General features: G+C 45.1%; 1 protein-coding gene across 2 annotated transcripts in view; it reads right to left on the bottom strand.

Annotated features, from left to right (window-relative positions):
• The window catches only part of LOC123517772, a 20302-nt gene continuing 6397 nt past the window's right edge, over positions 1 to 13905 (bottom strand). For both annotated transcript variants that reach the window (XM_045278209.1, XM_045278210.1), the window contains exons 3-7: positions 7928 to 8102; positions 6106 to 6196; positions 5400 to 5591; positions 4940 to 5106; positions 1 to 4703 (exon numbers count right to left, since the gene is read on the bottom strand). In XM_045278209.1, coding sequence (XP_045134144.1) covers positions 4448 to 4703; positions 4940 to 5106; positions 5400 to 5591; positions 6106 to 6196; positions 7928 to 8102 — 881 coding nt within the window. In that variant the 3' untranslated portion in view covers positions 1 to 4447. The remainder of the gene's footprint in view (positions 4704 to 4939; positions 5107 to 5399; positions 5592 to 6105; positions 6197 to 7927; positions 8103 to 13905) is intronic.

Here is a 13905-nt window from a genome sequence, read left to right as displayed (position 1 = left end):
TTACATGATGTATTTTATTACTCAGCGTCTTGGTTACATTGCTGCCACACGTCTGGCTGCGATGACTCGGCTTCCGTCGCACAAGTACACAGTAGGTAATAAAGTCTTACGGAGAAAACAAACAATTTAAGAGATCAATAACGATAAAGATGTTTTTCGTGGCATATGTTGTAATTCAGTCATTTTCAGAGAGAGAGAGAGAGAGAGAGAGAGAGAGAGAGAGAGAGAGAGAGAGAGAGAGAGAAACTCCAACAATATTTACACCAGCGGTTCTCAAACTTAGGGTCACGAGATGAATTTTGATGGGTCGCAAGGACATAGAAAAAATCTTATGCTTTCAGTGTGTAATGCCGAGGTTACAAGTTGAAACAATAAGTCTGCCATACCTGCCTCATATCCCCCGCCTAGACTCGGTTACCAGAGAAATATTATTAATTGCAATTGTTTCTTTTTTTATTTATCCGCTTCCTGTCAAATTTTCCTTTCTTTTCTTACCCACTATTATTTATATTATTTTTCATATTTCATAGGAAATAAAAAAGTTAATCCTTTCAAAGGAACAGCCTTCCCCCTTCCTTTCTTCCCGTCTCCTCTCCTCTCCACTGGCTCAGACGATGGTTTATAAGCCACTCTTTATTTTCTTTCCTTTACTCTGAGTGGCGAAGGGTTGAAATGATTCAAATAGAATCGCTCGCAAAAAAAAAAAAAAAAAAAATGAGAACCACTGATTTACACGCTAGCCTAAACGAACAATAACTCCCTGAAGGAACACCACAGCTGATAAGGCTTCGCTGCCAGCTGGAAGCCTGGAACCGACCTTTCTTCAACACACCGCGACAAGAAAGAAAAGGAAGGAAAGCAAAGAAGAAACCAGCACTGAGAAAACTTTATATAACCACGTCCTAGTAATTGTGTGTGTGTGTGTGTGTGTGTGTGTGTGTGTGTGTGTGTGTGTGTGTGTGTGTGTGTGTGTGCAAACAAGGGCAATGGACAGTATATACAAGTGAGGCGGGGCTCGGGCACACAAAATTGGATACATTTACAGGATCACACCTGTCTTACTCTAGCGAACGAAAGAAAGAAAAAGAAATATGTAAAATCCAATAAATAGCACCACATACATCATTGCAATATACACCGATACAGTGATGACCTTTCTCCTCCTTTTTGACGTACAAAACTAAACATGAGGTGAACTTGGTGACGCGTAGTTATCCGCTAGAATGAGACAGGCGTCACTCTGAAATAACACCCTTAATCAGGCCCTGCTGCTGTTCCCGACCCTCCGGAGACTATCACAGTTACAGCTTCTAATCAACGACAAACTTAACCAAACCAAAGTCACCTGGGCAGTGTGCAGAGGGCAGTCAGGCTCGTCTTCCCGCACTATCACTGGGATCAGCACCATATTCTGAAACACTTATGCGCAGCAACTTCAATAGGCTTTTCAAAGGCTCAAATGAAAGATTAACAAGATTTCTATATTGTTAACGGGAGAAACACTTGAGAAACCGGCTAATCGTCTCTATGGCCGTTGAAATATTTGTAATGAGGGAGTAAAGTGTTTCAGAACATTGGCTAATCATACAATCAGCAAGGAAACTAATTCGTTTCTCGTGACGACTGAGGCTGCGCCGCTGCGGACTAGATGCGACACGAGAAAACGGAACCCCGCTATCTCAACTCTCTCTGACCCTCTGAGGTGACTCCTGGTGTGCGGTTTCACGAATGGTGACATCACACTTACGATTAATTAACAACACGTGAGGAACACTGATGAGGTAAACAAGGAGATGGTGAAGAACTCGCATCAAGGCAGTGACGGAGGCAATGTTGAAAAATATACCCGAGGAAATGCTTCAATACATCTTACGTCTGGCATGTCACTCTCTCACTCACTCACTCTCTCTCTCTCTCTCTCTCTCGACAACGCAGGAGAAACTCTTGAAACAAAAGGCCATATCACAGCTATTGGAGCTTCCATGAGTCTTTTCATGATTTTGGTGGTAGATTAAGAAGGATTGTGCAGCATCAGTGGGAAAAACACCCATGAAAACTCGACTAATCACCTTTGAACAGTCTTCACAACAGCCGAAACTATTTCAAAATATGACAGAGGTCAAGGAGATGCGGACTTTCTGCTTAATCATAATTGCATACATCATCTTTTATACTAAATATGATCAGTTGTCACTCCAATCTATTTCCTAACTTCAACTGTCCTTCCTCCACCTCAAAGAAACCTAACCTTGCCCTGAAAAAGAATCCCACATCTCTTCAATCCCACACAGAATTAGTACAAACTTCCACACTCTCATTTACAGAAACACGAATAAAGCAGTGCCAAGATTACATAGAACTTTGATTCACGTGGTAGAATTTTGATTCATGACGGGGAATAAAAGGAAGTTTCATTCAATGATACCTAGACAAATTCTAGTTTTGATTTCCACATCCCGTTTCGGCTACACAGCTGGAAAAAAAAATGTTAGCCTGATACACAGACAAATCCATATAAACAGTTACAGATTTATAAACCCTTGACACATCCAAGTATTTTACCTTCACACTCCAACAGGCAACAGCATCTGAACACATACACGACAAATAAAGAATCTCGGAGACATTTCACATACACACAGCAAAAGGGACAGACTTCTATACACCCGTGTGACTGAGACTTCCTACCATGAACACTGGAGGCAACAAAACAACAAACACGACGGCTGATGATGTGATGAGGTGACGAATACTGAATCTATGCCCTGCCCTGGAAATACTAATAGGTGGTCCAGAGCAAAGGCAAGAGGCAAAACTATATAATGAAATAGGGAAGAATGACGCCGACTCACTGCTGACTATCTAAGGGGGATTTAAACTTGTATTTCCCCTTTCGGATCGCAGGAACAGTGAAGAAGACGTTGTACTCTGACTTGGCACGGGAAGAGGTAAGGTCCTGAACTGAGTGGTGAAGGTCTAGTCTAATCAAAGTTTATAGTACTTTATTGACGATAAGAGAGAGAGAGAGAGAGAGAGAGAGAGAGAGAGAGAGAGCATGTGTAGTAAAGGCAAGAAAAGATACCACAGGACATTACGATGGTTCTTGGACACATTACAGCGTGGGGAATGCACCTCCTGCACCGCTGCTACACCAACACACGCAGCAGGTCACCATTGAGAGTGCACTATTTTGTTTTAGTAAAGATCTATGCTACCCATTCAATGATGTAGCTCTCACATTCCACCAAGTCACCCACGCCCCATACTTTGTCATCTGCTACGGGATTTCGATTCAGTGTGTCTCCATAGTGTTTCTGTACAGGCCACTATTCTGAAACACTTCGCTCTCCCACAATGACGATCTTCAAAGGCCACAGAGATGATTAGCCTGATTCTTAAGAATGTTTCTCCTGTTAACAATGCAGAAATATTGTTAATCTGTAACCAGAACCATAAAAACACCCTTAAAAACCACAGTGATCCTAACTAGAGTCTTTTGAATGTAGAGGAAGTGATGCACAGAAGTGTTTCAGAATACTGTCCTGTGCCATACGTAGCACTGCACAAGCGCTCCTCGCCGCGCACTACACTCCACAACAAACCCTGTCGGCGGGTATGAAGTATTCGACAAACAATATTACACTGATAGAAAGTTCTATCGCGATAACTTTAGGATATTTAGAAACATGTTAAGATATTGCATAACGTATAAGCTGAACTATCTATACCGAAGATTACTATTCTTTTTCTCGAAAACAGTTGATATTTTCACCTGTGTCATGCCATAAATCAGCATAGTCTAACTGTAGCTTCTTATTTGTGTCAACAAATTTCCTGCCTAAAGCAAGCATAAATATACTAATAGAAATCGTCAGGGTTAACAAAATGTGCAATGGTTTATAAGTCATCCTGTACATAAAACAATTCTATAGTTATGTTTTAGGCATACACGTATTACAAATAGGTCAAAATGAAAATAATTAGATAGAAAAAGAAAGAAGAAATCGAAACCACTAAAATATCTTCTAATTACTCTGCTTAGAAAGTAATCTAAATAAATATAATATGAATCGAAGAAAAATTACTATTACGCAAAAGTTTCCTGAGAGATGGAAAATATTCCAAGGGTTTCCATTGAACAAACAGGTTGACACAGGCTGATCTTGGGCAAAGATCGCGGATCTAAGATAAATAACACCAAATGGAGCAAATATTAAGAGTTTGGACATGATGAAGTGTCAATAAATGAGTACATCGTTCTTTACTGTATAGTGTGCTGGGTTGTGTGTAGATTGATTTGGAAGTAAGACATCAAAATCAAACCGTAACCTGGACTGTCAACACAGGCTGACAGTGACGCCATCAGTGTCATTGCCCTGGCATTCACTCTTTACCGAGTGGTCTGTGGGACACCTGAGCTGCACTATACTCCCTCCTGAAGTCATTCCTACATCGTGGGCTGCGCTTTGAGCTTAGCGGGAACCTGTAGAAGAGCTTCCATGTTTTTGTTGATGACAGCACGTGGAACTTCCCAAGAGTTGTGTTCCACGAAGTCAACCATAACAACATTAGCGCCTGGCGTTCCGCTAGGTAGACCCTTCAGCCAGCCGGGTAACACCTGGTTGGTAGGGATGGCTAGGTTTGCCTCCAAACTGCCACACAAGTGCTTCGCCAGGTAGCTCCCCGTGGGCGTCAGAACACACCTGCAACAATTAGCGGTCACATCTTAAACTGGCTAAAGATTTATCTCACCTTTACAGTCAATTTTTCAGTATTTATATGACAACCCAATGGGGAAATTGCACGAATACTAAGGAAAGGAAACCGAGACACCGAAAGCTTCAATCCTTTCCTACAACCCGAGACGTTATATCTTCATCCTCGTTCAGCATGTGGGGCGAGAGCAAAGAGAGAAAGGAGACGAGGGAAAGAGGCATACTGTGTGACGAAGAAGGTGTCAGGGTCGCGAGATGCAAGTTTTGTCCGCAGGAACCTAAGCATGGAGGATACAGTAACGGCTGCGGGCCAAGGGTTGGGAAGGGTCTCACTGGGCCACAGCCACGAGGCGGCGTCCTCCCCCGCTGCGTGACGGTAAAACACCAGTACCTGCATGGAAGCACACCGTGGTGACACTAGCGCTAGTTGTGCTTTTAGAGATGACAGAATGCATTTGTTTCTTATAATGATCTTTGTAATGATTAGCGACAGTTATATTCCTGCATAATGAGACCGAAAATCAAAAAGTATGTTACTTTTGGAGTATTTGTGTGTCGTAGAAGAACAACGTAATATGTTATGGTTTAGTGTCTTGCACATTATTGTTGATGTACAACTATCCATATCTTACACTTCATCCAACACCTCGTCTGTCCCCTCCCTCCATGCAGTGAGTTAGTTACCTGGTGTTTGAGTCGCGCCAGAATGTCGAGGTTGAGGTTCTGTAGATAAGTGAACACCGGGCAGAGTGTGGTGGCAAAAATGGACCTGAGCAAGGCGATGAGGGCGGCGTGGTCATCCATCTCCAGGCTGTGGAAGTGTTGGAAGTCCAGGAGCACCACCTCGCCGGGATGCTGAGCCAGGAAGAGGCGCACCTACGGAATGGATTTTTTTATGCAAGAGGGGAAGCCGACCAAAGGCAACAAAAAGTAAGGAAAGAAAAAAAAGCCCACTTGATTGTTAGTTCCCTTAAAGATCCAAGAATTAGCCAGAAGTCAGGAAATGTTAGTTAGCAGAGGAACATTACAGGACGCTGGGTTGTGAGAAAAGATATAGAAGTCCCTCGTTACTCTAACGTTCCTCACAGAATGCACGAACAGGGAGATTTGTGTATAATGACAAAGTATGGATATTTAGTGATCGAACAAAGTAAACTCGTAATGCGCATATCACTTGTGATCGAAACGAGTGAGGAGAAAGACAACCAAAGCCGAATACACAAGGATATGGAAAACTGAAATAGTGGTGATAGCGATGGTGGTGATGAGGGTAGCTGTAATGGTGACGATAGTGACGTTGCCTAGATTGATGGTAGTGTCGAGGAAAGTGATGAGTAGTGACTGTCAAAATGCTGGTGAGGATTGGTGATAGTGATGCTGGTGGTGGTACCTCAGACAGGAGAGGCTGAAGGTCGCCGCCGAAGAGTCCGTGGACGAAATAGAACTTGGAACCTTGCGCCGCAACTCGTATGTCGAAGTACCTGAGGAGGAGGACGATGTTGGCAGGAGGGCACAGTTAATTCTAAACCGGCTACGTACAATAGATTGAGTAGTGAGTAGTGATTGAGGAGTGAGTAGTGAGTAGTGAGTAGTGAGCAGTGAGTAGCGAGCAGTGAGCAGTGAGCAGTGAGTAGTGAGCAGTGAGCAGTGAGTAGTGAGTAGTGAGCAGTGAGCAGTGAGCAGTGAGTAGTGAGCAGTGAGCAGTGATTCATTAGTGAGGAGTGAGGAGTGAGGAGGAGAGCGTGAGGAGTGAGGAGTGTGGAGTGCGTGAGGAGTGAGGAATGTGGAGTGCGTGAGGAGTGAGGAGTGCGCGAGTAGTGAGGAATGAGCAGTGAGCAGAAGTGAGCAGTGAGTAGTGAGTGAGTTAGTGCGTGAGTAGTGCGTGAGGAGTGAGTAGTGCGTCAGTAGTGAGTGGTGAGTGAGTGAGGAGTGAGTAGTGAGGAGTGAGTAGTGCGTGAGGAGTGAGGAGTGAGGAGTGAGTAGTGCGTGAGGAGTGAGGAGTGAGTAGTGCATGAGGAGTGAGTTGTCAGTGAGGAGTGAGGAGTGAGCAGTGAGTAGTGCGTGAGTAGTGAGGAGTGATTGAGGAGTGAGAAGTGAGTAGTGATTGAGTAGTGAGGAGTGAGCAGTGAGGAGTGAGCAGTGACAAGTGATTGAGTAGTGAGGAGTGAGCAGTGATTGAGTAGTGAGGAGGGAGGGAGGGAGTGAGTGAGTGAGTGAGTGAGTGAGTGAGTGTGTGTGTGTGTGTGTGTGTGTGTGTGTGTGTGTGTGTGTGTGTGTGCGTGTGTGTGCGTGTGTGAGTGCGTGTGCATGTGCATGTGCGTGTGTGCGCGTGTGTGCGTGTGTGCGCGTGCGCGCGCGTGCCAGGTTTTTTATTCTAATATACCTGATGAATACTTTGCTATGTTGTCAAAAAAGTTCCAGTTATTTACTATTTTTTTCCGATACATTTCTCATACGTTCAAAAACACGTACCGAGCATGATAATAAAACATTCAGCTTTTAGAAGATGAATCAAACACCACGTGGAACAAATTTACATGAAAGACTTATAGTAGTAGTCGACGAGGAAAAATTCAATTCTATGACTTATAATGAATGTATTTACTTAACCTTCTCTGGTCATTGGGACAAGCAAACCACGACAAGCGAGTCCTCCACTGAAGACCGTACAAAACAAATCAAGTAGAAAACAATTGCAATAAAAACAAGACATGAACACAGAAACACTGGAACACGCATGTCCCTATTACACAACAAATCAGGAATGAAGGACGGACAACAGGGAGTCGCGTGCAGAGTAATGAAGAGCTGAATGATGTGGCTTCTCTGCGTGCACTACACACACACACACACACACACTGAGTTAAATAATCCTTGAAAGTACACGCGACAGTGGATTACTGCGTATGTGTGTGTATGATATGATGATCTGTTATCCATCTCCAGTAATTAAGGAGAAAGTGGACGGATAGAAGTAGTAATGGTTTCCTCCCCCACGTCGCCAGAGATCAATGTGGGCCCACGAACACTCAGGGGCAGCGGGACTCATGCATAATTCGGGCCCCAAGAGGCGATTCCTCGTAACTCCTCAGGGGGTCACGTGTTTTATACCACCTATTCACGGAGAATTAAGCCCGCGCGCGCACACACACACACACACACACACACACACACACACACACACACACACACACACACACACACAAGCCTACCTTACACCATGACGGAGCTGTTCAGTGACAGTTGCTCGCTGAGTGACGGACCAGCGGAGGAGGGCGGGGCGGGCCAGGCAAGGCACAACCCTCATCAGTCCCTTTACCGGGTCTGGGGCGTCGGGTGCCACCTCGCTGTCGGGGTTGAGACTGTAGCTGAAGGAGTCGTGAGAGCCTGCGGAATGCACAAAAAATTAAAATAGCAACACGGCTGAATGACGCGGGAAAATGTCTTTCATTAAACAAAAAAGGAAAAAAAATAAAAATACAGGTCTCAATGCATTCGTGGGAGTTGGACGTGTAGCCTAATGCTACCTTACTTAAGATGCACATGCACACACGCACATGCTAGAACACGTGCTAACTTTGCCGAGGTCCTCACACACACACACACACACACACACACACACACACACACACACACACACACACACACACACACACACACACACACACACACACACACACACACACACACACACACACATTACACTACGTAAACACAACCCCCACATTCACTATGTTACGTTCACCGGTTAAATGGGTAAGATTGGCATCGGGGAGCCGGTGAACAATAACAAAAATAAAACCTGCAGGTTCAACAGGTGAGGATGTGCAAAGGGGCACTTAAGAAGCTATTTAATAATCCAATAACAAAATACACATGAAACTGACATACACAGATATATATAACACAAATAAATATAACCCTAAAGAACCCAACTTAACAATACCTAACAATAATACTAATCCTATATGGAGGGAATGTGGAAAAACGGGACGAGGGGAAATGATACGTATGAGGTGTCGCAGTGGTGAAGTGCTGGGTGATGTGGATCCCACGGTATTCCAAGAGGCGGTGTGTTTACTGGTTGAGGCCTTGACCTAGACTGTCTTCCAAAAATCAGGGAGCTCGCTTAACACTTCTGCTCGAGTCGCGTGAATCCTGCTTCGGGACAGGAGCGGGGCTTCATGAGACGGTGACGTGGAGGGGAGGTGGAGAGGTGGCGAACGAGGTAGCAAGCGGAGGAGGTGAGGGTAGTGGAGTATGTTACGGGCGGGCCGTAACATACCCTCCCCCCTAAGACCTCCGTAATGGGCTCGTTGTACACCCCCTTGATATGGTGGACTTCCAAGTTGAAGGGTTGAGTTAACAAGGTCCACCTAAATATGCGTTGGTTTCGGTTCTTCATGGCGTGAAGCCCAAAGTGTTGTGATCGGTGAAAACCTTCGTAGTTTGAGGGCCAGGATGAAGGTAGCACTCAAAACGCTGGAGCGCCAGGACGAGTGCCAGAGCCTCCTTCTCGATGGTGGAGTAGTTGAGTTGGTGTTTCTTCAGCTTGGCGGAGTGATAGGCGATGGGATGGAGGATGCCGCTTGTGGGGTCCGCTTGTAGGAGGACAGCACCCACTCCAACTCCACTCGCGTCCACTTGTAGATGGAAGGGGCGGGAGTGATCTGGCGTCCAGACCACTGGCTCCGAGGAGAGGAACGCCTTAAGATGTTGGAAGGCTTGGTCACAGGTCGGGGTCCAGTGGAAGGGGACGGAAGTGCTGATAAGGTCCGTCAGGGGGGCGGCCAGGGTGGAGAAGTTCCTACAGAACCGTCTGTAGAAACCGGCCATCCCCAAGAACCTCATGAGAGCTGTCCTGGTGGTAGGGACAGGGAAGCCAAGGATGGCCTCCACGTTTGCTCTCTTGGGGCGAACCTTGCCGTTCCCCACCACATGTCCCAGGTAGACCACCGTGGACTTCCCGAAGGTGGACTTGGCCAGGTTGATCATAACCGACCCATCAGCCTCTGGAGACGGGTCAGATGTGTCACCCAGTAGTCTGAAGTCACCACCAGGTCGTCCAGATAGGTAGATGTTCCCTCCAAGTCCTGGGTGATGTAATTTATAGCCCTCTGGAAGGTGGCGGGAGCATTAGACAAGCTGAAGGGCATCACTGTGTATTGGTATAGCCCGAAGGGGGTGATGAAGGTGGATATTATTCGGGCCTCGTCCGAGAGGAGAATCTGGTAGTAATCCTTAAGTAAGTCTATGGTGGTTACAAATTTGGCTACTCCTATGCTATCTATAAGGTCCTCTATCAAGGGCAATGGGTAGGAGTCTGGCACCGTCACTTTATTTAATTTCCTGTAGTCGGTGCAAAATCGACTACTACCATCTGGCTTAGATGTTAACAGGCAGGAGAAGCCCAGGGGATATACTAGGTTCTGCAAGGTGATGACAGAGCAGATAGTCTACCTCTTTTTTCATCAAGTCTCTTTTAATGGGTGAAATGCGATAGGCTGGTTGTCTTATAGGCTTGATGTCATTAGATATTAATGTTATATGTTGGATAGTAGTACAAAGCCCTGGAAGGTCACCTGTGATTTCTGAAAAGTCTAGCAATAACTTTTTAAGATCAGACTGTTGTGAAGGTGTTAAGGAAAAAAAAAACTCATCAAGCTTGGACATGATTTGGCGGTTTGAGGAGCGTCCTTTAGGTGATGGGAAGAGGAATTCATTGTAGGATTCTTCCTCGGGGGGCACAGGACCAGACTCCTTCCCTACCAGACATACAGGTACAGTGCGAGACAAGTCGTCCTCTGGTTCTCTGGAGTGCCGCTGTGGTGAAGTGCTGGGTGATGTGGATCCCACGGTATTCCAAGAGGCGGTGTGTTTACTGCCTTCCAAAAATCAGGAAGCTCACTTAACACTTCCGCTTGAGTCGAATGGGGCCGCGTGAATCCTACTTCGGGACAGGAGCGGGGCTTCATGAGACGGTGACGTGGAGGGGAGGTGGAGAGGTGGCGAACGAGGTAGCAAGCGGAGGAGGTGATGGTAGTGGAGTATGTTACGGGTTGGACGTAACAACTAATTGAAGGAGAATAACTAGGTATGTACCCTGCTCACAGCGCTTACGCCTGTCAGTGTAGTCACGTCGTCCCACGCCCCCCGTCCCATTACTCTCATGTGTACACAACGCAACCACGATGAAATGACGGGAGCAAAGTATTCGTTCCCATGCATATCTTATTAGCCACTTATTGCTGCCCATGCTTTACGTCTCCTTTTATTGCTCAGGACTTTCGTCGTCTTTGTTTGTGGAACCTCCTCTTATTTCCATGATGTTAACTCAACGCTTATAAAGGTACAACGTAGCGTTAAAAGCATGAAAAGGTGTGTGTGTGTGTGTGTGTGTGTGTAATTCACTGTTTGATCTGCTGCAGTCTCTGACGAGACAGCCAGACGTTACCGTACGGAACGAGCTCAGAGCTCATTATTTCCGATCTTCGGATAGGCCTGAGACCAGGCACACACCACACACCGGGACAACAAGGTCACAACTCCTCGATTTACATCCCGTACCTACTCACTGCTAGGTGAACAGGGGCTACACGTGAAAGGAGACACACCCAAATATCTCCACCCGACCGGGGAATCGAACCCCGGTCCTCTGGCTTGTGAAGCCAGCGCTCTAACCACTGAGCTACCGGGCCGTGTATGTGTGTGTGTGTGTGTGTGTGTGTGTGTGTGTGTGTGTGTGTGTGTGCTCATCAGTACTCTGAAAGATCAAGTTACTGTATTCTAATGTACGCGAGAGAATTCTATCGTGGTGCATCGCTACATTCCCAAGGTCAGGCTGGTGCCGCACCCTCAGGCCGCGCGACACGAGCCTCACACTTCCAAGTCACAATTTCACCTTACTCGATTACAAGGAGCACGCTTTGCGCATTTCCCTGTCGATCCTTTTTAACTTCTAGACACCAGTAAACAAACGAGGGAGTAAATCAGTATGTTCGTACGTAGATGGTGCGTCGTGCACTGACTCGGGGAAGAGTGAGTCAGCGGGATCCGTAGCAATGGTAAACACATTCACTTCATGATAATGGATAAGTAGATTAATAAATAAATTAATATTACATTGATAAGCAAACGAGTGAATGAATAATGATAATAATGTATTTCTGCAACAGTTCCTCAAGGTTTTTACAATAAGAAATAGAGAAATAAAGAAGCAACGATGCAACATAATTCAGAGAAGGTAATGTCGTACTGTTTCTTTGCGTTGTACGATAATATATTAATGAAGGCCATTAAGGAACATGGAGTGTGGCGTGCACGTGAGCTGAGCGTTTTCGTGTGAGTGTGTGGGATAACAGTAAGTGTTCTGTGGCCTCTTAAAAGATAAAGATGGAAACGCAAAGAGCAGAGTAAAGGCCGCTCCACGCCGCCACTCAGCTTTACACGAGTGCTGGTAATTAATGAGTGAGTGCACGAAAGAATTATGGAATCATTAAGCTTCGCCATGGCAGTTAAGACCAACAATCGCAAGAAATATTCATCAAGGGATCATAACTGGAGCCACACGGGTCTTGCCGAGGAGGAAGAGACACGTGATTGTCGAAGTGTTAATGAAGTTGTGAAGGTTATTATAGAACTGGGCGTTTCGTGTTCCTTTTTTTTTTCTACATGCCAGGGAGATTTACCAAGGGCATAAATATGAATGAAAGAAAAGTCTGATCACAATGTCTTACCCCGAAAGAAAAGAATAGGCAGACAACTGAAGCAATGACCCAGTTTATAGTTTCTGATGCGTCTTCATACTTGTCTTACGAAACAGTTTCAGTCGAGATATGAAGAAAGTTTTAAAGATTACCACTGATAGTTACGAAAGAGTGAAGTTACTGGTTAACCTTTGGATAAGTAAAGTGAGATGGACAGAATGTGGGTAAGAGTAAGAGTCAGCAAACAGCTTTGTGCAGCGACGCGAAGGGAGGCATGAAGTTAGTCAGTTCAGAAGATTAGTAACTATAGAAATAACGGTCATCTGACACACACGATATACACAATTTGAAAGAAAAAAAAAAGGCACATGTTCTTAAAAGGGAGTAACTTAATTTAGAATACACGCCAGTCTTTCATGCACTGCACCATTTCTATCTCCCACCTAACACGACCCAAAATGCGCATTCCACAACGATCTGAGACTAACATCAACCCCACCGAGGATTCGCCAAACCACTATTGTACCTCGCACTAAAACTATGTGACGAAATTTAGTAGGATCTTAAATACCAATAAAATAACTAATACCTACTCCTAACAGAAAGCTCTTACGCCATTAGTTCTGAAAAGGAAGTGCAATTATGGTGTCGTGGTCGTGATGGTGATAGTGGTGATGTTCCATGGGTGGTGATGAGTGTGTTGAATGGTGGTGGTGATGGGGATGTTCCTGGTAGAAGTTATGATGGGTGGTAATAAGTGGTGATGAGTGTGTTGAATTGTGGTGGTGATTGGGATGTTCCTGGTAAAAGTTACGGTGGGTGGTAATAATGATAGTGAGGTTCCTGGGACGAGATATGGTGAGTGTGGTGATGGTGATGGTGATGTTTCCTAATAAAAGGCGTATGATAACAAGTGATGGTGTTGAGTGGCGGTGATAGTGGTGGTGACAGATACCTTTGGTGACTCGTGGTGGTGGTGGTGGTGGTGTTGATAGTTTGAGGCTCGTATTCTCAAACACATCTGTGCTTCACCTTTACTATTTCAAAAGGTTTTATTTAAGTTCACACTATTTTTTTAAGGTGATTTTACTGTTCTAAAGGCAGAGTGACAAGATTTCTTCATTAGTAATTGGACAAACACTCTTGAAAACCCCGCTAATTACCTCTGTGGCCTTGGAAAATAGTTGTGGTGAGAGAGCAGAGCGTTTTTTAATACGCCCCTTAATGCTGAGTGGTGGTGGTGGTATTGGTGAAGGCGCTGCTAATGGACACAGTACTGATATTGCTGAGAACGGAAGCTAATAACCATGAGCTCAAACACTCAGTATGAAGACACGGGATGAAATAAAGCTGAGAGAAAAAGGAAGGTAAATAATTAAATACACTTCCCATGGACACGAAATAATACAGCACACGAAAGAATACTGTACCAGGAACACACTTCACTTATTCAGAAACGAAGAGAATTGCCAGTGAATGATTGG

The sequence above is a fragment of the Portunus trituberculatus genome, chromosome 42, assembly GCF_017591435.1.
Source record: "Portunus trituberculatus isolate SZX2019 chromosome 42, ASM1759143v1, whole genome shotgun sequence".
In the NCBI taxonomy this organism is placed as follows: Eukaryota; Metazoa; Arthropoda; class Malacostraca; order Decapoda; family Portunidae; genus Portunus; species Portunus trituberculatus.
The sequence above is the reverse complement of the archived record's forward strand: the minus strand, read 5'-3'. Positions and strand labels throughout refer to the sequence as shown.